This window comes from Myripristis murdjan, chromosome 15, assembly GCF_902150065.1.
Source record: "Myripristis murdjan chromosome 15, fMyrMur1.1, whole genome shotgun sequence".
Lineage (NCBI taxonomy): Eukaryota > Metazoa > Chordata > Actinopteri > Holocentriformes > Holocentridae > Myripristis > Myripristis murdjan.
In genome coordinates this window covers 1391626-1418854 of record NC_043994.1, presented here as the reverse complement: position 1 = coordinate 1418854, position 27229 = coordinate 1391626, and the positions used below count along the sequence as shown (strand labels likewise).

Sequence of the window (27229 nt, the reverse complement as noted above, 5' to 3'; positions counted from 1 at the left end):
AACTAACAGCTGCCTTTGGAGTGGGTTTGCATGCAGTTTGAAGAAATGTTGAACAGCAACACTAGGCAAGTTTAGTTCAACTGTTGAATGACAATATGGGATCAAACAGCAGCTACATAATTCCACAGACATCCATAATTTCCAAGATGAGACCCCGCTGACCCTGGTATCCTAATGTGCCCTTTTAGTTTTGGAGAGAGTGTCACCAATTCATACTTACTGATTTGTCTAATACAACACATAACAGGATAAAGAACAGGTTTGGGTTTTTCTAAATCTGAATGTTTACATCCAGTTGCCTCATGCACAACATCTATAAATGAGGCTTCATGTAGTAACTGGAAATTCCAGTGTAATGCTATTGTGACCAGTAGAGGAGGCTGTCTCCTACCTTTTGAAGCAGTGGGCAGCAGTGAGGACCCAGCAGGAGTTGATGAGTGAGGCTCCACACAGAGGATGATTCCCTTTAGACTGAGACCTCAGCCACAGAGAGACCTGCCAAGGCCAGTCCCCCCTGAAATACATACAGCAAAACACTGCTTACTCTGCCCCTCCGGTATTTCACTTGGCTTTGGCTTGTTTTACAGGGAAACAAAATCAGTAAGTCTTCAATTAATCATATGGAATCATATAAGAGATACGACACAAAAATGATAACAGTGACAAAGGAGGCTATTCTGATGGAGGTGGGTCTCAATGGTTTTAGGATTTCATTCAAAGATGGGAGAAATGGTGCTGTTACCTCCAAACAGCCTGTTGTAGCTATGGCTATGGAATGTAATTTGTTTAATTTGTGAAAATAATGGCATGAGCATGCGTCTGCATTTGTGCATATATATAAATATATTTTCATTAATTAATACTCTCTACCCCCATTTGTTTTCAGGGTGCTGGGGGCTGAATTCTGTCCCAGTGTGCAGGGAGGGAGACACACTGGGAGACAAACTGAACAGGTCAGCAGTCAAGCATGGATTTGCACTGGTGGACAGACATCCCAGCCACTCCTATGGGCCATTTAGAGTCTCCAGATTACCTGACTGGCATGAAGAAACCCAGAAGAACATGCAAAATTCATACAGGTACTGTATCTCTTTTTGCCCAAAACAGTTGTGGCTCTTGAAAAAGTTGTTTTTTTTATTATTATTATTTTGGAACCAAAATGCTATTTAGCAAACCAGCCCATGTTTGCACCGGGTTGGAGTGGAACCATTGTGACAGAGGTCTCTCTGGGTCGCTGGCTACTCATTCCAGCAGTGTGCTGTTGAGGAGTTCATAATACTATTTTTTCTTTTTCGCAATACTATCCCAAGGAACTTGTCCCTCCTGAAGAGATGGAACAAACACAACTCAAACTCATCTTATTTGGTATGTGTTAATCTATATAATGGATATAACACTAAAAACAGTGTGGTGTGTGTGTGAGGGTGTGCAAATATACAACATTCAGTGGAACCGGAGTGCAGTGTGTGCCAACCTCAGTGACTTATCTCCACCTATGATCCTGCGACGGCGGCGCTGGCCGTTGGGTCTCAGGCCACAGGTCTGTGTTGCTATGGCACCATCTCCGACGGGTTCTGGGGTGTAGTCACAGATCACACCTGCATCCTCACTATGGCGACAGTTGTGGGCACCCTGACCCTCAGCCGGACATTCGCCTAGGGATGACTCGATCCCTGAGCAACGGACATTGTCCAAATGGATTGCGCCCTGGCCCTCGCCAAAGTAGGCCATTGAGCGAGCCTTAGCCACACCGCTAAGAGAGCAGAGGACAGAAGAGAGCTTACACAGAATAATTTCCATACATTATTTTTTCTAGCAATTCTTATGTTCCCTATTTGCACAGGTGGGAAGCAACAAAGTACAAACCTTTTGTTACTGTACTTAAGTAGATTTTTCAGGTATCTGTATTTTGAGCATTTATTTTTTTGGATAACTTTTTACTTTTACCACATGTTTTAGCACAAATATCTATACTTTCTTCTCCTTACACTTTCAAAACAGGCTCGTTACTTTAGTTACAGTAGAATGCATTTGAGGGAAATTATTGATTGTTTTTATTTTGCATTGTGTGCCTTCCCAACATGAAGACCGACTTCAACCCACATGGATGGTACAATAACACGCAGAAATACATCCATCCATATGACTGATGAAGACTGATTTTTAGGCCCAAAAGGGTACACCTTGATTAAAAGAAGCTTCTGCTGAGGCTGAACAAAAGAGCTTGGTAGTCCTGTAGAGATGAGAAAACAAAACAGCTTGAGGCTTAATTAGACCTAAAGTGTGTTCTCATGTTGATTATAATGTTGGAAATGTTTCATAGGACTTACTCTCAATTATCTTTAGGGCCAATTGTGAATGAAAATGTGTTAAATTTACTCATTACTAAAGAAATAACAAATAAAAGGTTGCTATATTTCATGTTTTCAGCTGTACTGACTTGCTTCAATAAAACATTTGATCAACCAAAAACATGTAAACTAGAAAGAACTCAGTAGAGTGCAAAATTTAATCATAGCCACTGTGACAGAGGACCTTGGAGCATTTGACGTTTCTCCTTTATGATTTTGATTGTTGCTCCACTTATACATTGACTTACCTTACTCCACATCTTTAATGTGATTTTGAGTTTTTATATTCTGATTTTGTATGTAATAAGTATGTAATAAGTATGAGCTTAAGTGTGAGCTTAACCAGGTTACTCTAACCCACCTATGGTGTTTTAAGCATTGACCGCCATAACCAGGTTACTGAGTAACTAGGGTAAGAACAGTTCTCCATGCATGGAAACATAGCCAGTGAGAAAGAGAAAAGCTGTAATCCATACTAACATGAATCCCAGCTGTCTACACACCACGGCTGCATTCACATCATTCCAGCCATCATCACACACACTTCCCCATTGGTCGTTGATAAAGACCTCCACTCTGCCTTCCTTCCTGCTTTCTCCAGCAACCAGCCGCACAAGGGGGCCTGCAAACAAACATCAACAACAGATCACCAAAAGTCCTGGACTCAGTCCTCTGGCATGTAATGGGACAGTTAAAGAGGGTCAACACATTTCTTATGGACTTCAGGCAGGAGACATCAGCAAACACTTTGCCTGAAAATGTAAAGAGGACTGGACCCAGAGTTCGCAGCCAATCAACAGCAAGCCAGCACATGTTGAATTATTAACAATAATTGTGCAATTTCAATGTAAGCGACAGCTGTCATTGGTCCCATGGGTAGGAAATATTTCATGACACTGGGACCAAAAACTAATTTTAAAATGTGCTAGAGTATATCATAAAATGCATGCCTATCAATGAAAAAACGGTCTCAACTCCCAAAAAGGTTTACAGGGTTTCTGGGGCACATTGGCAGTCTCATCAATCTGTTACTATTTCAAAGCCATAGGAAACTCCCATTCAAGACTCATTCAAATTTGTTGATATAGATGTGTATTGGAAATAGTATGTAGCTTTACAGTTATCCAAGAACACTTTAAAACCAGTGATCTGTCCCTTCTCTGGCTCAGTACCAAACATCCTAAACCCAGATGTGAGGATTTATGATGAACTTTCAAATACATGAAGTATTTATTAAAATAAATAAAGTAAATTGATTTTTAAAAAAATCTCACAAATTTATGAGGAAAAAAAAAAGAGAATGCTGAGATTATAAAGTCAAGAAAAAACTCAGAAAAACATTTTTCAATAAATCACAATATTCTCATCACCATCTCGACTGACTCAGTGTGTCGTTGATCCAACCTTGCAAAGTTTAGCCATGCTTCCTTGGCCAAAAAAAAAGGTAAGAAAAAATATTTTCTTTTCTTTTCTGATAAATGATTTTGATCTAATAATGATTTTATTATCTTTTTTTCCTCATAAATTTGTGAGATTTTTACTCATAAATTTATGGCTTTAATCTCGGAAATTCTCGTTCTCGTTTTTTTTTTTTTATTACCCCCCCCAGGTCCATTTTTTTCCCCCTACAGTAGCCCTAATACACCATTGTGGGCAACATAATAGCATAATGGATATTACAACAAAGTCTTCTCTTCCCTCCAGTCCATACCAGTGGGAACCGGCAGGTCTGGTCTCTCATTGGTGTTGTCTCCTCTCTCACAGCGAACCCCCACGTCTTCACTGTGGGAGCAGTCGTGGCGTCCCCATTCAGCATGGCCGCAGGCCAGCAGGCTGCTCTCTGTCCCCTGACACTGCACCTCGTCCAGCAGGATCAACCCCAGTCCCTCTCCATATACCCCGTCTGGGGCCACTTCCGCTCGGCCCCTAGAGGAAGACATAACCATGGAGCATTTCATCTGTGCAGCTAGTTGTCTCTTTGCTGGTTTATTCATACACTTTTTTGAAAGTATGTGATAACCTTATGGTACGGTGGCCCTGAGACCTTGACACACTGCAGCTTAAGAAAACACATGCAATTAGACAAAATGCAAACAATATAAGAAAACATCAAAAAAATTAACAAAAGGTGCTGCAATTACACCAAAGGACAATGGAAATGTTTATAGAGGACACTTAAAAGTGATAAACACATCTGGTTTCCATAAACACTGACTCCCAAAATTAGTTGATCGACACTGGAAATGCCTTTTCGATTGAAGAAGACTAATGTCAACAGGTCAACATAAGGTCAGCTAAAAACAGTGGCAGGCTACTGCTTCTGCCATGTTCTGCTAGAGAGTACACAATGCCTGTTCACCCAAAAACACCTCCTTGCATTCCAGAAATTCCAACTCTGTGGATTCCATGCTTTTATTACATGGACCTTGGTGGTTAAAAAGTATCTATGACACCTGCAGTCTTAGGGTCAAGTTTTAGGGTTAACTGTCACTTTAGAAGGTATCGTGAGGAAGTCATTAGAAGAAAGCATAAATGTAAAAGGAATGGAAGCTTTGTTCAAAGAAATGGAAATTCCCATTTTGATACGTGAAGTACTATTGCTTTCTTTTTGGTGATTTTTAGATCGATGCCAAAGGAAGCAACAGGATCTCCCCCAAACAGAAAATTCACCTATTGATGGGACAGACAAACCAACTTCACTGTAGAGAGCTCTGGAAACAAGGAAAGCTGATTGGATTTATTCTATTGAATCTTGCTATGTGTACCACTTTGGCCAAAACCTGAGAGCAGAAAACAGTTGCAGCGCTTCCTTGGTTTTGCCAATTTCTATTCTATATTATGTTCATTAGGAACTTCAGCTCCATTGCCGCCCCTTTGCATGCCTTAACCTCTCCACAGATTAAGTTTCAGTGGTCCCCTCAAGCAGATCTGTCCTTCAGGAAGCTGAGAGAGAGTTTCACCTCCGCACCAATCCTCACTCTTCCAGATCCTCATCTCCAGTTTGTGGTGGAAGTTGATGCCTCAGATGTTGGTATTGGGGCAGTTCTTTCACAACGCTCTCCGATTGACAACAAGCCGCATCCCTGTGCCTTCCTGTCCCACATTCTCCCCGGCTGAAAGGAATTATGATGTTGGGGACAGGGAACTGCTGGCTGTGAAAGTAGCATTGGAGGAGTGGTGGCATTGGTTAGAGGGGGCTGAGCATCCATTCTTGGTGTGGACTGACCACAAGAATTTGGAATATATTCGAACGGCAAAACAACTCAATGCAAAGTGGGCTCTTTTCTTTACTAGATTTAATTTCACATTGTCATATTGCCTTGGTTCAAAGAATGTGAAACCTGATAGCCTCTCTCGCCAGTTTGCTTCTGACTCTTCTTACAGCTCACCCACTAACATCTTCCCTTCACCCTGTGTTGTTGGGGCCATCACATGGGGGATTGAGACCACCGTCAGGGAAGCCAATGGTGACACACCCATGCCAGCTGGTTGTCCCCCAGACCGCCTGTTTGTTCCTCGCCCTCTCTGTTCTCAGGTGATTCACTGGGCCCACATGGGTCTTTTTGCCTGCAACCCTGGAGTTAGACAGACTACTTTTGTTACTAAACAACGCTTCTGGTGGCCTTCCATGGCACGGGAGGTGGGGGAATATATAGCTGCTTGTCCTGTGTGTGCCCGCTATAAGATGAAACGAAGCCGCCCAGCTGGTCTTCTGCATCCTCTCCCTGTTCCTCAGCGCCCCTGGTCTGACATCTCATTGGACTTCATTACTGGACTGCCCCTCTCAGAAGGGAACTCCACCATCCTCACAGTGGTCGACAGGTTTTCTAAAATTGCACATTTTATTCCTCTGTCTAAACTGCTGTCAGCCAAGGAAACAGCTGAGGTTATGCTATCCCGTGTGGTTCGTTCACATGGTTTTTCTAAGGATTTGGTGTCGGACCGGGGGCCCCAATTCATTTCCAGATTCTGGAAGGAGTTTTGCTCTCTACTTGGGGCCACGGTCAATCTGTCTTCTGGTTACCACCCACAAACAAACGGCGGGCTGGCTCTGGGTGATATGGAAGGCTCTGGGTGAGGCATGGTTCAGGAGGTAGAGCGGTCGTCTGGTTACCGGAGAGTTCCCGGTTTGATCCCTGGCTCCTCCAGAGTGTGTCGAAGTGTCTTGGAGCAAGATACTGAACCGCACTGCTCCTGATGGACAGTTAGGCACCTTGCATGGCAGCCTCTGCCATCATTGTGTGAGTGGGTGAATGTGAGGCAAATGTTGTAGAGCACTTTGAGTGGTCAGTAGACCAGAAAAGCACTATAGAAATGCAGTCCATTTACCATTTACATTTTGATCAGCAAAAATATACATGTAGATTACCTATCAGATGATGGTTGAATCCATATTGATTCAGTAACATTGTTTCAACAAATAATCAACTAAATTTTTAATGTAGATTCCCATTTTGATGATGGTTGAAACAACACTGATTCAGTGTCAGCTGTGGTTAAAAATCCAACATCAATTCAATGTAAAACCCAGGGGACACTTCCTGTATAATTTCAATGTCGGGTTTCAACATGGATTCAATATTTCTGCCTGACCACATTTCAACATTGTTTCAATCACATTTTGCTATCTGGACATTTTTTAACCATCACCTGCAATGTTTGACTGGAATAAAAATCTGCAGCTTCTTGGAACATGATGGCACATGGTTGCCCATCCAAAACTGAAATTTATACAAAATCCCAGGATACGCCTCAGCTCATGAGGTACAGAGATGTGCCATAAATAAGGTGTAGTGATGTACTGACCTGAAGCCCAGCTGTCTACACACCACCTGGGCATTGAGCTCAGTCCAGTTGTCATCACACACAGTGCCCCAGTCTCCCTGGTGGTAAACCTCCAGACGCCCCTCCCAGGGGCTGTCCGCTCCCACCAGCCGAACTGCACCATCTACAACCACAGACAGGGAAGCTCTGCTTGTAAACCAGATACTCAGGGGTGCACATTACATCTCTCCTCTATACTGCTGTTTTTTGTAGTCTGTTCAACCTCCGTATGAGGTATGAGGATGCATATGACCAGCTTATCCAGAATAACACTAATTGAGATATGAGCTATTATCTGGAGTGTAATGTGCTATGAAAGTGTGTACCCAAATCTGCAGATCTTGTACATTTCATCAAACTCTGTAAAGTGTGCCTTGTACATTTTCACATTTTTTATGCAAAGTTCCTGAGCTGCAGATTTAGTCTTTATAAATAGACTCTTTATAAATAGAGTCTGTAGGTGAGGGACAAGATTTTGGCACTGGAAGTGCTCTGGTTTCCAGTTCTGTTTCCGTTGTAGTCTGAGCAGTTGCTGTTTGCAGTCTGATTGGTTTTATGAAGGCAATGGAGGTTATGAAGGTATGAAGGTACAGGTACTGGTACTGTGGGGAGCAAAAGTCACAAAAACTTTCAATGTTTGTGTATTGTGTGGAGAAATATTTGACATGTAATAAAAGAAATGAAAACGGAAGCCTCTTCTGACATCGAAAAAAAAACCCAAATTCCTCCCAGTGACTAAAACATCGTTGTACATTATGAAACAACATTGTAGCCAATAGGGTACAAGACAGCAAGGAAAAAGGACTCCAATACTGTCTGTTGGCTATCAGGGGCAGCTGTGAGCACGCTAAACAGAGTAGAATATGTGGCAGTCAATGAAGCTACATGCAGTAAAATGATGTGTACATTTGATTCCAAATATTTTCCAGTAATTGGGCGCTTACTGTCATTGTTACAAGGCTCAATATTAGTAATGAAGATGTATACACTAACATGAAATGAGATAGTTGTAAAATTATGTCAAGAAGACTTCCACTTGGTGTTGACTGGTTGCATACAAAGCAATGTGTATCATCTTAACCAGCGTCTGGTCATTTTCACCAATGCACAGTGAAAAAACTGTCATTTAGACAGCTGATTTTGTGGAGAAGTCCCATTGATTCATTTGACTGTGCTCAGGCCAGTTTTAGTGCTCTACGTTGCCCCCTGGAAGTGGCCTCAGACATTCTTGTATGCCTTGTATAGACTATCTCTGGTATAATCCATGATGAGGTGTGTATTAAAGGGTTTTAATGCATAATGAGCCACGTGACGCAAAGTGGTTGCCTCCACATAGTGCATTACAAACCGTTGGAGTGAATTATCCCACTTACACCAGGGGCACTTTCCAAAAAAGGAATGTGGAATAACAGCATTCACTTACTCTTGCTGTGCATCTTAATCACAAACTTAACCAGCTAGTTGACTTAATAAGCTATAATTTTTCTTTCACTTTTTTCTTTTTTAAATTTCTTTTTCTTTTTTTTTCTTTTTACAATTTTTTATTGATACATTTCTACTAAAGCTGCTCGAGGCAGTTTTGCATATTGGTAAATCTAAATTGCAATCAATACCCAGAAATCCTGCAATCTGATAAGACTAAGCTGGGCCGCCACTTGCTTGTCATTTTTTGAAGTGGTGTGTGTGAGTTAGAACAAGTGTCTTTCACTGGTTCAGACCTGTATATGGGTTACAGGAAACCCCAGCATCTTCCATGTGGTCACAGTTGTGTTGTTCCCAGTTGTTGTGAGGGCATTCCTCTAGAGAGAGCTCATTGCCTGTGCACTGAACCCCGTCCAGGAAGATGGGACCAGAGCCCTGGCCAAAGTGTGCCCATGTCCACGCTTTGGCTACACCCCTAATGGACAGGACAGACACAGTCAAAATACTGACAAAACGGAGGCTAGCCTACGGTTCTCTTAAGCCATTAAAGTGGTGTTCTAAATGACATAAGTATGGGCTGTGACCTGTTTGCTCTCAGCAAAAAGATAATCTGTAAATTTGCTTTACATACTGTAAAGCTTATTAAATATATCACTATAAAGCAGGAAGTATTAACATTAGTCCACTGTCCCCATGCAGTTCCTTATGGAGCCTCCAAAGGCTCACAGTTTGCATCACCTCACAATAACTTTTGCATTCCCTCACAATATTTTGTCTTCTCTCAATAAGTTCTTTCACAATAAATTTTGCATTCTCTCACAATACTTTTGCATTACCTCAGATTACTTTTCTACTTCTCTTCTGTTCCCCACTACAAAAACATGGGTCATGTCTTATTAATATGAAAGATATTTTAACACAATGATATTACGCAGACTGACTTGGTAGAATCTGCTACTAAATGAATCGCATAGGATGGATTACCATTCTTTTAGGGGAATATGTAATCTCATGCACTACATTAATTTATTTAATAATACACTGTATTTTTGTGTCTACTTTTGTGTTTTTGTGGCATATATTTTCAATAAATACACCAACATACAGTATAAATATACAGATAGTACATGGTGAAAGAACCCTGCATGCACTTATATACACAATACTGAAACATATTCATTTGTGTTTCAATGCGATATGGTTATAGTTTCCAAATATAGTTGCTGAAGTGGAGGGATAAATCTTTCATAGGCAACAGCAGAGGACGTTCACTCTGTCGTACAAAACAATGTTGCTATGTATGCATGCTCTCAGCATCCAACCATACTAACAGCTGATGACATCAGAATAATGTGTGATCTCTCTCTCTACCTCTCTAAAACTACTGCTAATCAAAGATTCATGTGTTGTCTGCATTGATTTGTACAGTGCTCTCAGAGTGCACAAGGCAGTGGAAATACAGGCCAGTCCAGCTGGGATCCTCTCCAGTTGGAATCTGGGAATCAGAAGGAAAAGGCAGAACGGGCAGAGAAAGTTTTTTTTTTTTTTTTTCACATGCCGGTGTGCCCAGATTAGTGAGAGGTAATGGTTTGATTTTCAGGACTTCATCACCCAGAAATATTGTAAGGTGATGTCAGCAAGCTTAATGTGTGGTGGGGGTAGATGTGGTGATGCTTGGTGTGCTCAGCTTTGTCTAGATGGAGTGCTCACTCACAGCTGCACCAAAGACACTTTTGGATTATGAAGATATTGAGCATGAAGTGTAGGGCCACACTCAGATGTGTTATCTATCTATCTATCTATCTATCTATCTAAAGCTATGTCTATAGACAGTCTTGAGATAGTTTGACTGATGTATTAAAATGTCTTGAGCACTCAAGATGTGTTAAGATTTGATTAGATTTTTGAATGGCTGTGTGTGATCTAGTGTGTAGTGTCTAGTATGTCCCCAGGCTAGAAAGACAAAGACAAAAGGACGATCTGCTGTCCATGTAAGTTCTTTTTTATTGCTGCAAACAAGCAGAGAAGGTTTTAGATGGAAATCAGAATAAAGGGCCATAGGTGAAATTACATAGCTCTTCTTTCTAACTTGCACAGAATATCTCCACATCTCTGCACAGCAGAATCAAAGCAGAGACATCAAGTACCATGTTTCTTACCCCAGGCCCAGCTGTCGGCAGACCACCTCTGCATCAATATCGTCCCACTGGTCGTCACAAATGGTCCCCCATTTGCCATTATGATACACTTCGACACGGCCCTCAAAGTCCTCCTGGCCACCGACTAGCCTTAAGGGGGCGCCGCTCCCTGGAAAAGACAAAGACAGAAAACTTTTTTGTTTTGGTGTTTCTGCTTTACTTGACAGTCACAGTAGAGGGAGAGACAGGAAAAGCAGAAATGTTTTATTATGTTAGCAAAACTGTGTGCAACATTTGTAAAGTGATGTTAAAATTTTTCTTTTCATCTGATATATTTTTACCTGATGGTCTCAAATATGTTATTAGTGGAGTTGAGCATTAAAATTTGCTACCTTATGGTACCGAGTTTCACCGAAATGCCTCACTACTCCTGAGTACTGAAACTGAAATTCATTCAGTGGCATGTTTCACCTCGTTAGCAACAAGCTGCCTCTGGGCTACTGTGAAAACATAATCGGGGGTGAAGAAATCCAGGACGCGCGTTGTGTCCTTTTGGGAGAGATTATAAAACACACTGCAGCTGAGGAAAGTCAACAGAGCAGACACACACAGGGAGAGCGAGAGACATAGAGAAGTCAGGTTGGGGCAAGCTGGTGTGTGTGCAGGGAAACCAAGCTGGGTGTGTGTCCCTGTGTGTGTGTGTGAGAGAGAGAGACAGAGAGAGCAAGAGAGAGAGAGAGAGAGAGAGAGAGAGAGAGAGAGAGAGACCTGCGTTGTTATTTTGAATGTAGCTATTTTAATTTGTATTCCATGAAATGTGGTTTCTGTGGAGAGTCATATGATTTATGGCAAAGAATCGGAAATGGCTTGTGAGCAAAAGGTTCCTGATCACTGTGTTAAATCGTCTTTAAGGCAGTTAGCATTTGGAGCATCCAGCCAGTATCCAGCCCTCAGTAACAATGAGAGGAAGAGAGCACCACTACTGTCCTACACAACAGCTTAGGTGAATTCATATCACATTTTCCAAGATGGGTGAACGATCCCTTTAACCTGTATAGTGAGATTCACTGTTCTGTACTTACTGGTTAATAGAGCATTAACATGAACATTAAGTGCCACCTCTCTTTACCCTGTCTGAAAAGTGACATCCTGACACCCTAGTCTCACCTTCAGGTACAGCACACACCACCCCCGCCTCGTTGCCATGGTTACAGTCACTGGTGACAAACTTCCTGCTCCGGCACTCCATTAGGGAGTTCTCATTGCCACGGCAACCCAGTCGCTCGTAGTGGAACAGTCCAGAGCCTGGGCCAAAATAGGAATGCTGCAGTGCTGTTCCAATCTCGCTGGATGGGCAGCAGACACACAGAGATGAAATGATAAAGTCCAATCTCTCTTCTTCTGTTACACACCACAAACAAACCACAAACACCACAAACTTTGAGGTAATTAAAGGAACATACCAGTGAACTGTATGTTTTATAATAACCCACATTATACATTGCAACATACCATTATGGAAATCATGTAGGGGTACTAAAGATTTCACAACATATAATCAAATCCTCGATTTTCAAATTAGAATTTTTGGCCACCTTGTAATGTTCTGCATCTGCGGCTAACAACGTCATCAACATTCATAAACCACAGAACTGATAATTAGCTTTGTAAAGCAAATGTTTCCACGGTAACTATTTTCCCTGGCAGACAGGTTCACTCTGCTTAATTGCAAGTCATCAAAACACAACAGTGCTGCTGCTAATAGGAAAACTAATGTGGACGACTTTATTACGATGATGCAATACTGGTGTGAAGAAAGTCTCTGAAAGTTCATTTTCATATTTAGTGAATGAATGGAATGGAAACCAATAGCTGGAGTCCTATGATACTGGAGTCCTAAAATTCAACTGCTTGCTTTGGGAAAGATGAGCAGAAACTTGAGGTACACTCCTGATCAAAATTTTAAGACCAGTTGAGAAATTGCAAGAATTTCCATTTTGCACTGTTGGATCTTAAGAAGGTTCTAAGTAGAGCTTCAAAATGCAAAAAGAAGGAATGGGAGTGAGACAAAAAAAAATTGAGTAAGCAATTTATTGCAAACAACCATTAAACTGAAATAGGCTGTTCATCAGCTGATCAAAAGTTTAAGACCATATCTCAAAAAAAATGTAAATTCTTGCAATTTCTCAACTGGTCTTAAGATTTTGATCAGGTATATACATTTTGTAGATATTAGGCTACACATGCAAAATCACAGGGATGACCCTTTAAATAACAATTCCAAAGGCATCTCTTTCTCTCACTCTCTCTTTCTTTCTTTCTTTCTTTCTTTCTCTACATATCACTGATTCTTGGGAATTTGGATAAAACAGGTTTTAATTTTGGGGAAAAAATGTGTGTTAAATGACAAAATCTGAAGGTATATCATTATAGGCCAAGGTCTTGGCTGTTCAGCAATGTACCGGTGCAACCTCCTCATTTTGCATTTTTTTCATAAAATAGGTGTTTTTCCAGTTATTAGGCTACTTTGTTTTTGTCAACACCGTCACCGTAATGTTTTTTTTTAAATTTGAAAAACATATTTTTGTATTAAAGAGACTATTACTTTAATAACTCAACAGCACCAAAGAAACATATTGTAAGCATATTCATTTAAAACAAATATAACTGCCTCTGACGGTGGTGACACTAATCTGACGGTGGTGACAGTGGCCTCATTAAAACATACATTTCCAAAATTTATATCACTCAAGTCAATGGCTTCTTGCTTAACAACTTTATTTAACTATTTGGTACAAAAAATAAGAATCCTGAGCACTGTTATAAGCATTTTTCAGACTTTAGTCATCACCGTCACACAGAAAACCTGACGGTGGTGACGTCTGACGGTGGAGACAAAAACCTGCTCTTTCACATGATAAGCATGAGTTGTTCACATTAGCCAGCTTGTTTTCGCCCTGTTGCTACCTGCATCAGACCTCTTCTTAAAAAGTATACATTTATTCCATAATCTAATCTAATATTTTTTATACAGAAGTGACGGTGTTGACATGTTATGGTTGTGACAGTAGCAGTGTCCAAAAATATGAAGAGATTTAAGAGAAAATAGCAAACTTCCAGGAGCCTGAGCGGTCTTGAAGCATGCAGTAGAGCTGAAGGTTTGAAAAGGGCTCCTCAGGAATGGAATTGACCTTGTAGTTTTTTTATTATTATTTTTTAAATAAATATCTGACGGTGGTGACGAATATGTGGGACACATTTTGAGCAACCACAAAATAATAGTAAATATTGTTCAAAACCCATCGTTTGTAGTTTTTAATACATATTATGATGTACTCTTTCATGTGGTAAAGATATTATTCAATGAAATTATTACTTTTTGTTGTTTTAATCAAGTTGAAATGATTATCTCCTATCTGAGGACAACTGGTTTTGTAGGCCATGGGCCAACATATAATCATTAAATTAATACAAATTAAAAATAAACCTATAAAAGAACCTTACAAATGTGCAAAGGACCCCCTGATTATGCCCTTGATTCTTTTTATTCATTAAAATGTTGTAAATTTCCAGCAGAAATAGCATTTTTCTTAGTGGGACATGATTTATCCAAATTCTCAAGAATCAGTGATATGTGTGTGTGTGTGTGTGTACATATGAGTTAAATAGGCTAAACATGGCCAATGTAATGATTCAATAAAAAGTACATACTTTCCCCTGGGTCCGATTATCCAGAACATAGGGTGATTTTACCTTAGTCAAAATATACTGTGTATACATGTATCCACACCTGTACACAAATATAGACTTATACACACACATTTACAATCAAGAACAAATAATCAAAAGCAGTTAGAAGCTCTCACCCCAGCCCGAGCTGCCTGCATATGACGCTGGCGTCGCGATCGGTCCAATGAGTGTCACATACTGCCCCCCACTGGCCGTTGAGGTAGATCTCCAGCCTCCCACTGTGGCCTGACACGCCCCCCACTAACCTGGCTGCACCTGAGAAGGACACACTGTAGAGTTAGGAGAGCACGAAAGAAGCAGAGGCACTGCACAATGAATTGTACAAACTGGTATCCATTTCTTCTGACCCAGGCAGTAACCAGCATGGCAGGCTTTTTACTGACCACCATATTTAAGGCCTTTGGCACACTATTGGATAACAAAACACTGCTTTGTTCTGTTAAACACACATGACCAAGTATGCAATTTCCATGTCACATAGTTTCTAAAATAAAACTTTCATCAATTATTACAAAGGTAATGTGTTTAGTTAAATAACTTCAAGCATTAAACAGTGTGTTTGGTTGATTTAGCGACTATTTCTGTTTCTGGAGTTATGCGCCTTTCTGCAATAGGCCACGCCCACTTCCACACTGCCTTTTGGTCAGTTGCCATAAAAGGTTTATCAGCTCTTCCTTGCTTCCTTGACCAAGCTGTCCACAAAGTTTGTCATAGTGATGTGAATTTGTCTGGAAGACAACTTTTTATAATAGGCAACACCCAGCGTCTCATCCCATTTTGGCCAGCTGGCATCATCAGCTCTTTCATGTCCTATGAACAACCTTTACACAAATTTTTCCCATAGTACATGAATTCATTCGGAAGCTTGTGTGCGACCCACAACTTCTTCCTTTCTGTTATTTTTCCTTGGACTGCGCACCAGGAGTGTAAGAGCACAGTGGTAACCCTGTACATTATTCATTCGGAAGCTTTACATTTTTTTTGTGATTATCAACGCCCACCGTCACACCCTCTGTTGACCAGTAAGAATGAAAATTGAATCAGCTCTTTCTTTGGTCCATGACTTTGTGTGAATCCATTCATAACATTTTGAGATATCTTACCAGCAAACACACAAACAAATAGATGGAATGGGGCAAAAACATAACCTTTGTCAAACTCCACTGGCGGAGGTAAAAACATGCATGCACTCTAGCCCTCGTCTCAGCAATGGGGGCAGGAGTAGTGGCATAATTCCCATTGTTTTCCATGATTTTGGAGCAGTGTGGTTGACCAGTGTGGTTCTCCAACACTTTGGGCTCTATCTTCCACCCAGTGCCAAGTTGTGCCAAGCAGGACCCAAGTGTCTTTGGTAGTTTCCAACTGGCACAGTTGGTATTTTCCCATCCGGCACTATGTTTTGTAAATAGCAAATGTGCTTGTGTCCATCTGAGCGCCCATGGGAGAGGAAAAAAAAATAACGCCCACGAAAATACTAAACCGAGGTCACAAAATCCTTATTTGTGCTCATGATTTATTTTTTTCTTGCTTTCAGTTTGACATTTCAAGCTCTCAAATTCATAACATTGTGTCCACATTTCAGTAAGACTGTACCCACATCCAAAGAAAATGTGTCCATGATTTCATGGATATGCTGACAGCAGACTGTATTTCTGATAAATGGTCTTTGAGTAAGAGTTGTTTTGACATGGGCAAGTGAGAGCCTCTGCCTCTGCCATTATATTGAGCAATGGCTGCCTTTACCCACTATAATTCATACATCATCATAACATGATGTTATGTATAGTGAATTTCATGGGCACACAGTAACCATCCCTGCACATGCAACAGCAGGGCGCCAGTCTGCAGCAGTGTGGTCACGCCTTCTTTAGATATGAGCATAAATTAAACAAAGACGGGTATGATGTCATTAATTCTACAAGATAACAAATTCAGAGCACAAAAAAATTATGCACACGTTGTAGGATTTTGTGACCTCCATTTAGTATTTTGTGGAGACAACATTGCACACTGTGTGCGTGGAATTCATAAAAAATGATAAATGGTCTTGCATGACCTCTATGGGGCTCTGTGCCATTCATTCAGGTAAGAGGAAGCATTTGAAGGTGAGTCTGGGTGAAAGTTACACAGACAGTCTGATCACTCCTGAATCACTCCCGTCACTGCAGTCTGCTGCCTCAGACAACACACACACACACACACACACACACACACACACACACACACACCCTGCTGCTGACAGCTGGCCACTGAGAATGGACACTCATCATGGCAGGCAACAGAATAATGCTGGTAAGGTGATGGGACCATAGAAAACACAACACAAAGGGTGGGGCTGACTAACTGAGAGGGCTCTATTTACTATACATGGAAATGAAGAGATGTGGAGGGATTGACAAAGACACAACAACCAATCCAGTGCAGCAGACATGGAACAGATGTGGACATCCTGCCTCCCAAACACCAGGTATTGTTCAGCAAGGTCATGGGGAGGGGTGCTGGAAAGATCCTTCATCAAATTGATTTGAGTTGTCTGATCACTATACATTCACTATAAACTCTACTATATAAGATCACTTTAACACTATAAATTTCAGTTGTGTTGGGACCAAGGTTAGTACAGTTTTGCATTTTTTTTTTGTAGAATTTTTATTTCATTTGACTTTTTGTTTTCAGTTTCACATCTAGTTTTTGTCATTTGATTAGTTTTCATTATAATAACCTTGGCTGGGACCATGTAGCCTACATCAGCTAGGAGCTACGACTTGAAAATATATGTACAGAGCAACAACTTTGAAACAGGGACAGTGAAGTAAAATGTGCATTTATACATCAAAATATTTTGTTATTGAAACCACTGGGTGCATAAAACATCATGGAACTGCAAGAATCTGAAGTCCTTTCCATGTGGAGGGAGGCGTGTAGGCTGATTTAACCTCAGTCAACTGAGGTTTTGCTGGGAAGGGATTAAAATGTACTTTCATACATAAGTATCACAGTGCATTAGGGCCATTGGTGGGAGATATATTCCAAGAAGATAAACTCAGAATTTCCAAGATTAAAGTTTATGAATTAAATTTTGTTTATTTATATTTACAAGAAAAAAACTTGAAAACTCTGAGATTATAAAGTTACAAATTTACAGTAAAAAAAATCAGAAACTCTCAGATTAAAGTGGTAAATTCATGAGGAAAAAACTCAAATATATGAGAAAAAACTCTAAAATTCTGAGATTATGAAGTCATAAATTTACGAGAACATTTTTTTTTCTACTATGGGATTTAGTAAGAGGAAAATCCTGGCGATTTTTGCACTGAATCACAATGTAATCATCGGCATCTGGACTTTGAAGAGACATTGCTATGACTTGGGCCTGCTCAGAACAAAACAACACACATGATACATGATACATGGCAGGCGGCAGCATCTCCAGCGTGTGGCTGATCCAACCAAGTCAAGCCATGTGGTTACTTAGCCAAAAAGTGAAATCAATTATCTGAGTTTATTTCTCATGTGTGAGTTTTTTCTCGTGAATTTACCACTGTAATCTCAGAGAATATCCTAGTTTTTTTCTCATAAATTTACAACTTTCATCTCTGAAGTTTTTTTCTCAGAATATTGTCCCCTCTCCCCCAACTCCATATTTTTTTCCCCTTCCATAGCACTAATACATCGCTATACATAAGAGCGGTTGTGATGCAGTCAGAACATGACCTCAGTTTTTTCCCCTCCTGTTCTGTTTGACTGACTCCTTGACTGCACCTGTTGTCCTCCACTAGGCTATGCCAAGCAATGTCAACTATGAAAGCACTCACTAACATATCGTTGCAGCACTAGTAAGACCTCTAGTTACGTCAGTTCCAACAAGGATATTTTCACTGCAGTTGGTTTGTTCTTACCAGGGTCCCAACAATTTTATTACCCTGCAAGGCGAACGCCCTGGTGGAATGGATTACTGTTGAAAATGCAGACCCTAAATGGATGATGAAGAAAGTACTAAAGAATAACACTAAATAAGAACATCCCAGGTTTTAACAGAGTTTATGATCCCTTTAAAACTACTTTGAACCAGCCCTTTGTTAAAAGGAAATCAGGAAAGAGAAATGGAATTATGCAATTTAAATCACTGAGGAACGCTGTGTTGGTCAAAGCTAGCACAACCCTCAACAGGAGCAGTTTATTACACAGCATATGAGGGTGCAATGAAAAAACAAAGAAGCAGTGCTTAAAATGGCAATGTGCAGTGCCTTAATTTTGCGTGCTGAACAATGCTCCCCACCTGCCTCTCAGAGACACAAGGCCTTCGGTGCAACTAAAGCTTCTCTTTGTGAATGTCCCCTAAGGGCACACACATTTTTAGCATCTGAGGTGACATGTATTGGTCAGTTTTGTGGAAAAAAATGGTTTCAGCATCATATCCATCATATCATTGGTGCACCAGAATCTTTTTCTATTTTTAAGAAAGGGTCAATAGTATACTTAAACACCAGTCTCACCATATTGTACACTGATTCATCAATCATCCATTCTCATTCACACATACTTGAGTTCGTCCCTCCACTCACCCTGGTGGCAGTCGCAGAAGGCCCAGCCAATAGCACCAGAACTCTGCCTGAAGAAGCACCAAGGGTTGGCCTCTCGGTCTGGGTTTCGACAGAAGGTGTGATCCCCCAGGCCACGGCCGGGGTACTGCAGCATGTAGTCTGGGAAGTCCGTCCACCTCAGGCAGGGGAAGCCAGCATCAGTCTGGGAAACTGAGCCATTATAGTAGCCCAGCTCGGTGAAGCCCTCTGAACAGGAGAGCGGGGCTGCAAATACAGTCAATCAGTCCATCTGTATTAACCAGATCACAATGCCTGAGCAGCGATGAAGCCAAAGAGCCTCAGAAGGAAATAACAGTAACACACCAACAGAGAAATGCCATGAGACAGACAAGAAAAGTTAAGCTATTTGACTGAGTTATCTATAAACCATAAATATTAATGTGTCAAAATTATACCATTCCCACCAAACAGTGACAAATGAATGAATGAATGAATGAATCAGTAAATCAATCAACCAATCAAGCTATCAACAACCCTCTTTAGTTGCTGTGCACACCCCCTGGACTGCTAATCTACATCCACATCCACAGTCCATCTCTTCATTCACTTCCAAAGAAAAACAGCTCCCAAAATAACACTGTCAGCACATTAACAAATGTCAACAAAGTGGATTATGCCAATACAAAAAAAACAAGTCCCAGTGCCCATATTTTTTAGGAAATTAAATAGCTTTTTTGGTCTTATTTTCCCATTTGAATTGGAAAGTAGATCCAGCAGGTAGCATCAGCAGGACTTTTCCACATGGTAACCTTGCACTAGGAAGAAACAATATCATAGTTCTTTCAAATTAACTGCAATTACATGGGAAAAATGGGTACCAGGACTTGTTGTTTTTAAACTGGCATGATTCGCTTTGATCGCATTCATTCATGTGCTGACAGTGTTATTTTGGGAGCTTTTTTGCCGTGCTATGGAAACGTCAGGACAGACACAAAATCAGTATTGTGGATTATCAGCCCAGGGGAGCACAGAGCAGCTGATGAGGAGATTTCACCACCATGTGGACTCATATCACACCCAGGGAACTAGACAACCCAACACTTTGCTTTAACTTCAATCAGTCTATACTATCCTTGAAACTACGTTGACAGATATGGATTCGTGAAATTCTGTAGCATTGTTTTCTCTCAATCACTGTTTGTGATTGAGGAAAAAAAGTGCACTTTTCTCTCTGTACCATATCTCATATCTACCCAATTATAGTGGGTATGATATGTAAAATGGTTTATTTTATGGTGATGACTGAGTTGCTATTGAAGTCCCTTTGTCACATTCTGAAGAGGTTTTAGTGCCACTGTTCTTTAATGTTTATAATGTAGGACTTGTGAGGCCTCCTTATGCTGTAGCTGTGATTAAGGCCTGTGCTCATCAACTTAACTTGATTTATGCATTGCCTAGGTGGAGAATAAGGAGTAGTTTTATACTGACCCAAAAACATAATAAAGCAACATGGAGTTTACCAAGGAGCCCTCCCTCTGCCTGTCTCCAGAGGAGGGGATAGATGTGTTTTACGACCTAAGTGTTGATGTGCGAACCAAAACTTCACAAAGAAGAGCCAAAGAAGGATGTTGCCAGTTGCCAGATGCCTTGCAGGTTATAGTGAAACTGAAATTATATATTCAACATACATCTTCCCCTGTAGCCTACTGGACATTTGTTGGACCCAGCAATGTTGTTTCTTATGAACTTTCATGATTAAAATATCATACTCATGCCGTTATTAGCATAATCATTAATAACAACACCATATTTGATGAAAAATATGAAAAAATGGTCAAAAAGTTAGCTCATTTGAAAGGTAAAACACGTAGATTATACCAAAAATCCAGCCATGTAAATAATCTAGGATATATTCACTGAATACAGGAAAACAGCCAGGTTTCCTAAAGACCAGTAGACTAGGTTTCCAGTAGACTACTGGTGCTTGATTACTGGTGATCTGCAAAACCTCTTTTGTCACCATGTCCTTTAACGTGTCAACAAGAGTCTACTTAACTTAAAACTTCCTCTGGGATAAATGGAGGATGAGGAACTTGTAAAGACAGGCCATGACACCAGCAGACACACATCCATCTGGTGCGCAGACATGCACTGGGTTCAAAGGAGCAGAGCAACCAGAGGAACTGCAAAACTGATCTATAAAACCCCACATCTGTTTCCTGGAGATGCTGTATGTGAGTATGCATGTGAGACACACACACAACACACAAGTGCATTGCCATATATTCACAATACACAGGCATGCACATGCATTCCTCCTAAGCACATAAAATCAAAAACACACACTACAGACATTCATGGACTCACAGTCATTTATTCATTAAAGGACCAGCCCTGTGATAGGTTGTGATTCTGTTCAGGGTAATAATGTCCTGATCTAAGCAGTCCTGTTTTAGAACTCAAACACATTTTTTTGGTCACATATTGTGAAATCTTTAGTGCCTCTGCAAGGTTTGCAGAATGGTTTGTTGTAATTTTTGTGGGTAAATTATAGTAAATGGGACAAGCATGTAAAATTACTGGTATGGTCTTTTAAATTGCACAGTTAGTAGAGGATTATTCATTCAGTTTAGTAGGAGAAAAAACAATGTGATTAATAATTTGAACATGCAGAGATGCCTCAACTAGGAACATTGGCTAAAAAATATATTATATTTTGGTCTAAAAAGTAACTAGAATGCAAACCTTGGCTGGCAAATCTTTTATTATCAGTCTGAGGTCATCCACCCTCAGGCTGGGATGGGAGAGGCTGGGCTGTGGGGGCTGTGGAGGGCTGTAAGGTAACTGATACATTTTGCACACACTAATGTCCAACTGGGGTCAGATCAGATCCCTATTTACAATGAGTGACAAAAGAACCACCTTTCTATTCAAAAATAGATTTTTTTTATGTCATATAAAAAAAAAAAGTTTTATATGTATTTTTTATATTTTATATGTATTTTTTATATGTCATTAGACATATAACAGACATTTCATGTTCATCAAAAAAAAAAAAAAAAAAAAAAATATATATATATATATATATATATATATATATATATATATATATATATATATACAGTACAGGCCAAAAGTTTGGACACACCTTCTCATTCAATGCGTTTTCTTTATTTTCATGACTATTTACATTGTAGATTCTAACTGAAGGAATCAAAACTATGAATGAGCACATGTGGAGTTATGTACTTAACAAAAAAAGGTGAAATAACTGAAAACATGTTTTATATTCTAGTTTCTTCAAAATAGCCACCCTTTGCTCTGATTACTGCTTTGCACACTCTTGGCATTCTCTCCATGAGCTTCAAGAGGTAGTCACCTGAAATGGTTTTCCAACAGTCTTGAAGGAGTTCCCAGAGGTGTTCAGCACTTGTTGGCCCCTTTGCCTTCACTCTGCGGTCCAGCTCACCCCAAACCATCTGGATTGGGTTCAGGTCCGGTGACTGTGGAGGCCAGGTCATCTGCCGCAGCACTCCATCACTCTCCTTCTTGGTCAAATAGCCCTTACACAGCCTGGAGGTGTGTTTGGGCTCATTGTCCTGTTGAAAAATAAATGATGGTCCAACTAAACGCAAACCGGATGGGATGGCATGTCGCTGCAGGATGCTGTGGTAGCCATGCTGGTTCAGTGTGCCTTCAATTTTGAATAAATCCCCAACAGTGTCACCAGCAAAACACCCCCACACCATCACACCTCCTCCTCCATGCTTCACAGTGGGAACCAGGCATGTGGAATCCATCCGTTCACCTTTTCTGCGTCTCACAAAGACACGGCGGTTGGAACCAAAGATCTCAAATTTGGACTCATCAGACCAAAGCACAGATTTCCACTGGTCTAATGTCCATTCCTTGTGTTTCTTGGCCCAAACAAATCTCTTCTGCTTGTTGCCTCTCCTTAGCAGTGGTTTCCTAGCAGCTATTTGACCATGAAGGCCTGATTCGCGCAGTCTCCTCTTAACAGTTGTTCTATAGATGGGTCTGCTGCTAGAACTCTGTGTGGCATTTATCTGGTCTCTGATCTGAGCTGCTGTTAACTTGTGATTTCTGAGGCTGGTGACTCGGATGAACTTGTCCTCAGAAGCAGAGGTGACTCTTGGTCTTCCTTTCCTGGGTCGGTCCTCATGTGTGCCAGTTTCGTTGTAGCGCTTGATGGTTTTTGCGACTCCACTTGGGGACACATTTCAAGTTTTTGCAATTTTCCGGACTGACTGACCTTCATTTCTTAAAGTAATGATGGCCACTCGTTTTTCTTTAGTTAGCTGATTGGTTCTTGCCATAATATGAATTTTAACAGTTGTCCAATAGGGCTGTCGGCTGTGTAGTAACCTGACTTCTGCACAACACAACTGATGGTCCCAACCCCATTGATAAAGCAAGAAATTCCACTAATTAACCCTGATAAGGCACACCTGTGAAGTGGAAACCATTTCAGGTGACTACCTCTTGAAGCTCATGGAGAGAATGCCAAGAGTGTGCAAAGCAGTAATCAGAGCAAAGGGTGGCTATTTTGAAGAAACTAGAATATAAAACATGTTTTCAGTTATTTCACCTTTTTTTGTTAAGTACATAACTCCACGTGTTCATTCATAGTTTTGATGCCTTCAGTGAGAATCTACAATGTAAATAGTCATGAAAATAAAGAAAACGCATTGAATGAGAAGGTGTGTCCAAACTTTTGGCCTGTACTGTATATATATATATATACTGACAAAACTGATAAAGTTTGGAAGTATCAAAGGAATAACTTATTTAATCATAATTAAATTCTGAATAAAAGTGTATGTCTGGCCCCAGTTGGTTGCTTGAGGGTTAACTGATTGTTTTACTCTCTTTTGAATACACTTTAAATTCTTTTATGTAAAACACACCATATTATCCCTATGTATGTACTTTAGAAATTAAGTTGCCTTGCTCCGCCTGGTGTAGTGTCGAGCCCTTAGAGAGAAGATGTTATTAGCCCTGGTCACAGGCCAAAACATACACTCTCTCTCTCTCTCTCTCTCTCTCTCTCTCTCTCTCTCTCACACACACACACACACACACACACAGACACACACACACACACACACACACACCCCTGTGACTCTGGGCAGCAGTGAAACATGCTTGTCAGATCAACAGCCAGTCTAAGTAGAAGCCTTAACACCTCCATGTGTCAGCAGTGTGTCACCTCGCTGTCATTCTGGCTCACACATCATGAACATCTGGACTCACACTACAGAACATCACGCCTGCTGCTGCTTACATGCTGTCCAGCTGTAAATGTGTGTAATAAAATCAAATCACTTAAAACTTAACATCTGTTCTTATGGCTAATATACACCTCTTGACAAAGCCTACTATACTTCTTAGTAGTGAAATGGATGCATCACAAGAATTACAGTGCCGTGTGACGATAGCTAAAAACATATGAACACATACAGAACTTAATATGCATATATGTTATGTATTGTATTATAACCTCTTCCACTTCCCTGACATTTTTTGACCCATTTTAGGGGGACAGGGGATCTTCAGCAGGAGATAAATGTTTAACAGTAGATGCCAAATATAAGTGGTATTCATCATCATTGTCATAAATCTGTCATAAACATGTTTTAGTTAGGTGCCTACTCAAATTTTGAAAGCCACTGGCCTACTGAACTACTTGAAGGGGCCTAAGGGTCACGTCTTTCCTTTCAGAATATCTACGTCCCAATCATTTGTCCTGCTGTAACTGTTGTAAACTGTTGTTCCGTAAACATAACAGAAGTAACTGCTTTCCTTTTTAACGTTCTGAAACAAGCATATTTTTAAATTACAAGAAAGACTAGAAAATTGTCTGGCCAGGTTTTCTTGGCCAAACATGTTCATTAACAAATAGCTGTCTGTTACCTCTCAACAATCATCACTGTTGTCAAAATAATAAGAACATTCTCATGTACTTCATAAAACAAATTTCACTGTATGAAATGACTGAGTTCATCTGGTGCACCTCCAGTCCCTCTTTGCTGCCACAGACTGCAGTTTGGCTGGGTGTGGCGTCAGCTCACCGTCTCAACTGTGATTCTCATGCAGTGACAGCTCAGTACAAGATGCACTACACAACTGGCACCAAAGAAATAGTGGAATACCAGCAGGGAAAAGAGGCGGCGTTTTGTGCGCAATGCAAGATGTGAATTCTGGATAGTGTTGAAAAAGGAAAAAATATCTGGATCTAGATATCTGTGGGAAATTTGATAAAGACAGAGGGCGCAAGAGAAAGTTTAGCTAGCTCAATACCAAATTGTTTAACCAGTGTCTTAAATTCTGCATCTGACATTTCAAACTATGCCTATATGAAATATGTATTTCTATATTCGCTAGCAGCTTCCCTGAGGACTTTCTACCTGGAGGAGAATGTCCCATTAAAACAGGACATGTACTTACCTTGTCCATCTAACAGACAAACCAGCAACATTCCAGCCTTATCTTTTTATTGTTGCCTTTACAGAAACAATCCTGCCCTCCAATAGAGCTTTTGGAAATGTCCCCAGTGTACCTGACTTTTGGAATAACTTAGCTGGAAAGCTGTCAGACTGAATACAGGTATAGCTATGTGGCCTGCATGGCTCCTACTTGGAGATGACTCAAGTAAAATTCAAAAGAGATCACTCACCGGTCTCACTGCAGCCAATAAAGCAACCAGATCTGAATATGAAGTCTGCGTGGCTACAATTTGATCTCAGTATTCTCATCTTCAAGTGGGACACTGTAAGCTTACACAAGGACTTAATTGTGACTTAATAACATTTATTAATAATTTAAGTGAGTTAACTGATAAATATTTAATATGATGTATTTATGTGGATGTGCTTGTAGGTTTCTTGTCAGGGCATCCTCATCAAATTTGACTCATATGTTTGACCCAACCCAGGTTTAATATGACACCATCTCACAAGCCTGTACTTAGGTGTTGTTCATGTTTGAACATGTGTCACAGGATGTCAGAATTTATCAATTTATCATCCACAAAAGGGTTGGTAAGAAGTTAAAGAGGATAGGAACAGGATGTGTTCATGTGTGCATTGCTGGGTGAAGCCATGAAAACGGCACAGATCACGACTGCACTTTCCTTACACGCTGTCCTGGTCCTACATTCCTACCATAATCCCAGACATGGGTGAGAAAAAAACAAAAACAATGGGCACCCAATCAAAGCACAAACATCGACCCTAACCAGTTGGAAAGCAAAACAGGAGGAGAAATACATAGTAATGTTGCAATGGTCCTTCTTTTAATCTTTCTTACAAAGCAGAACAAAGTTCAAGAAACAACCTATGGCAGGTCAGCAAGGACCTAATAAAAACACCACAGGGTCTGATCAAAAGATGGAAACGAGCAGAACAAGAAGAAAGAACACTGCAACTCCAACACATTTGTTGTCCAGAAAAAAATTCAGCATTTGAATTTTTATTAGCATTCATGTTCCACAATGACAGGTGCCTTTCAGCATTAGAGCAGAATCTGTCAACTTTTTATATGATGATTCATAAAATAAAACTGCTGCCAAAGATAATATCTGGCTAGCTGGACAGTGTGATTTGCATTTATGTTCCATTTTTGTTTCTAATTTTCCCTGCCAAAGCCACACATGGAGATGATAAATATTTGATAGAGTCCACACAGCAACAGAGGATGCCCTGAGGGCGTAATTTCATGGAAAGTGCTCTTAGATATAGGTTAATACACAAACACACTACTTTACAGGTGTGTACACAAACACACACACACACACACAAACTGTAAACAGCTGGCAGGATTCCATGTGTTTACATGGCGGTTCATAAATTCTTGGGAGAAAAGGGGTGTGCTTTAAAAACGTCTCTATGACCTTTGTCCTTTGGTGCTCTATAATCTAGTGTGGTTCACTTTCTGTCCTTTGTGGAAGCTCATGTGTAGATTCTCTTTCTTTCTTTCTCTTTCTCTATCTATCTATCTATCACATACACCCCCATACACACATACACTGAAACAGATAAACTGTTCCAAAAAAAGAAAAAGAAAAAAGTAGCTCAGTGATAGTGATATGCTTGTTAGCTGTGAGCAAATTTTTAAGCAATATATGATGTTTTTCCTTACAAACAGGTCTGTTAGTGGTTATGTTGTCAGAGTGTCACAG

At 40.4% G+C, this 27229-nt stretch overlaps 1 protein-coding gene across 1 annotated transcript in view; it reads right to left on the bottom strand.

The window, feature by feature from the left end:
- The window catches only part of LOC115372859 (neurotrypsin), a 30886-nt gene extending 5358 nt beyond the window's left edge, over positions 1-25528 (bottom strand). The window contains exons 1-11 of the mRNA XM_030071020.1: positions 25498-25528; positions 19051-19293; positions 14602-14740; positions 11903-12081; positions 10757-10904; positions 8894-9072; positions 7158-7299; positions 4063-4277; positions 2832-2973; positions 1475-1753; positions 392-514 (exon numbers count right to left, since the gene is read on the bottom strand). Of these exons, the coding sequence (XP_029926880.1) occupies positions 392-514; positions 1475-1753; positions 2832-2973; positions 4063-4277; positions 7158-7299; positions 8894-9072; positions 10757-10904; positions 11903-12081; positions 14602-14740; positions 19051-19293; positions 25498-25528 (1820 nt within the window). The remainder of the gene's footprint in view (positions 1-391; positions 515-1474; positions 1754-2831; positions 2974-4062; positions 4278-7157; positions 7300-8893; positions 9073-10756; positions 10905-11902; positions 12082-14601; positions 14741-19050; positions 19294-25497) is intronic.
- Positions 25529-27229: the final 1701 nt, after the last annotated feature.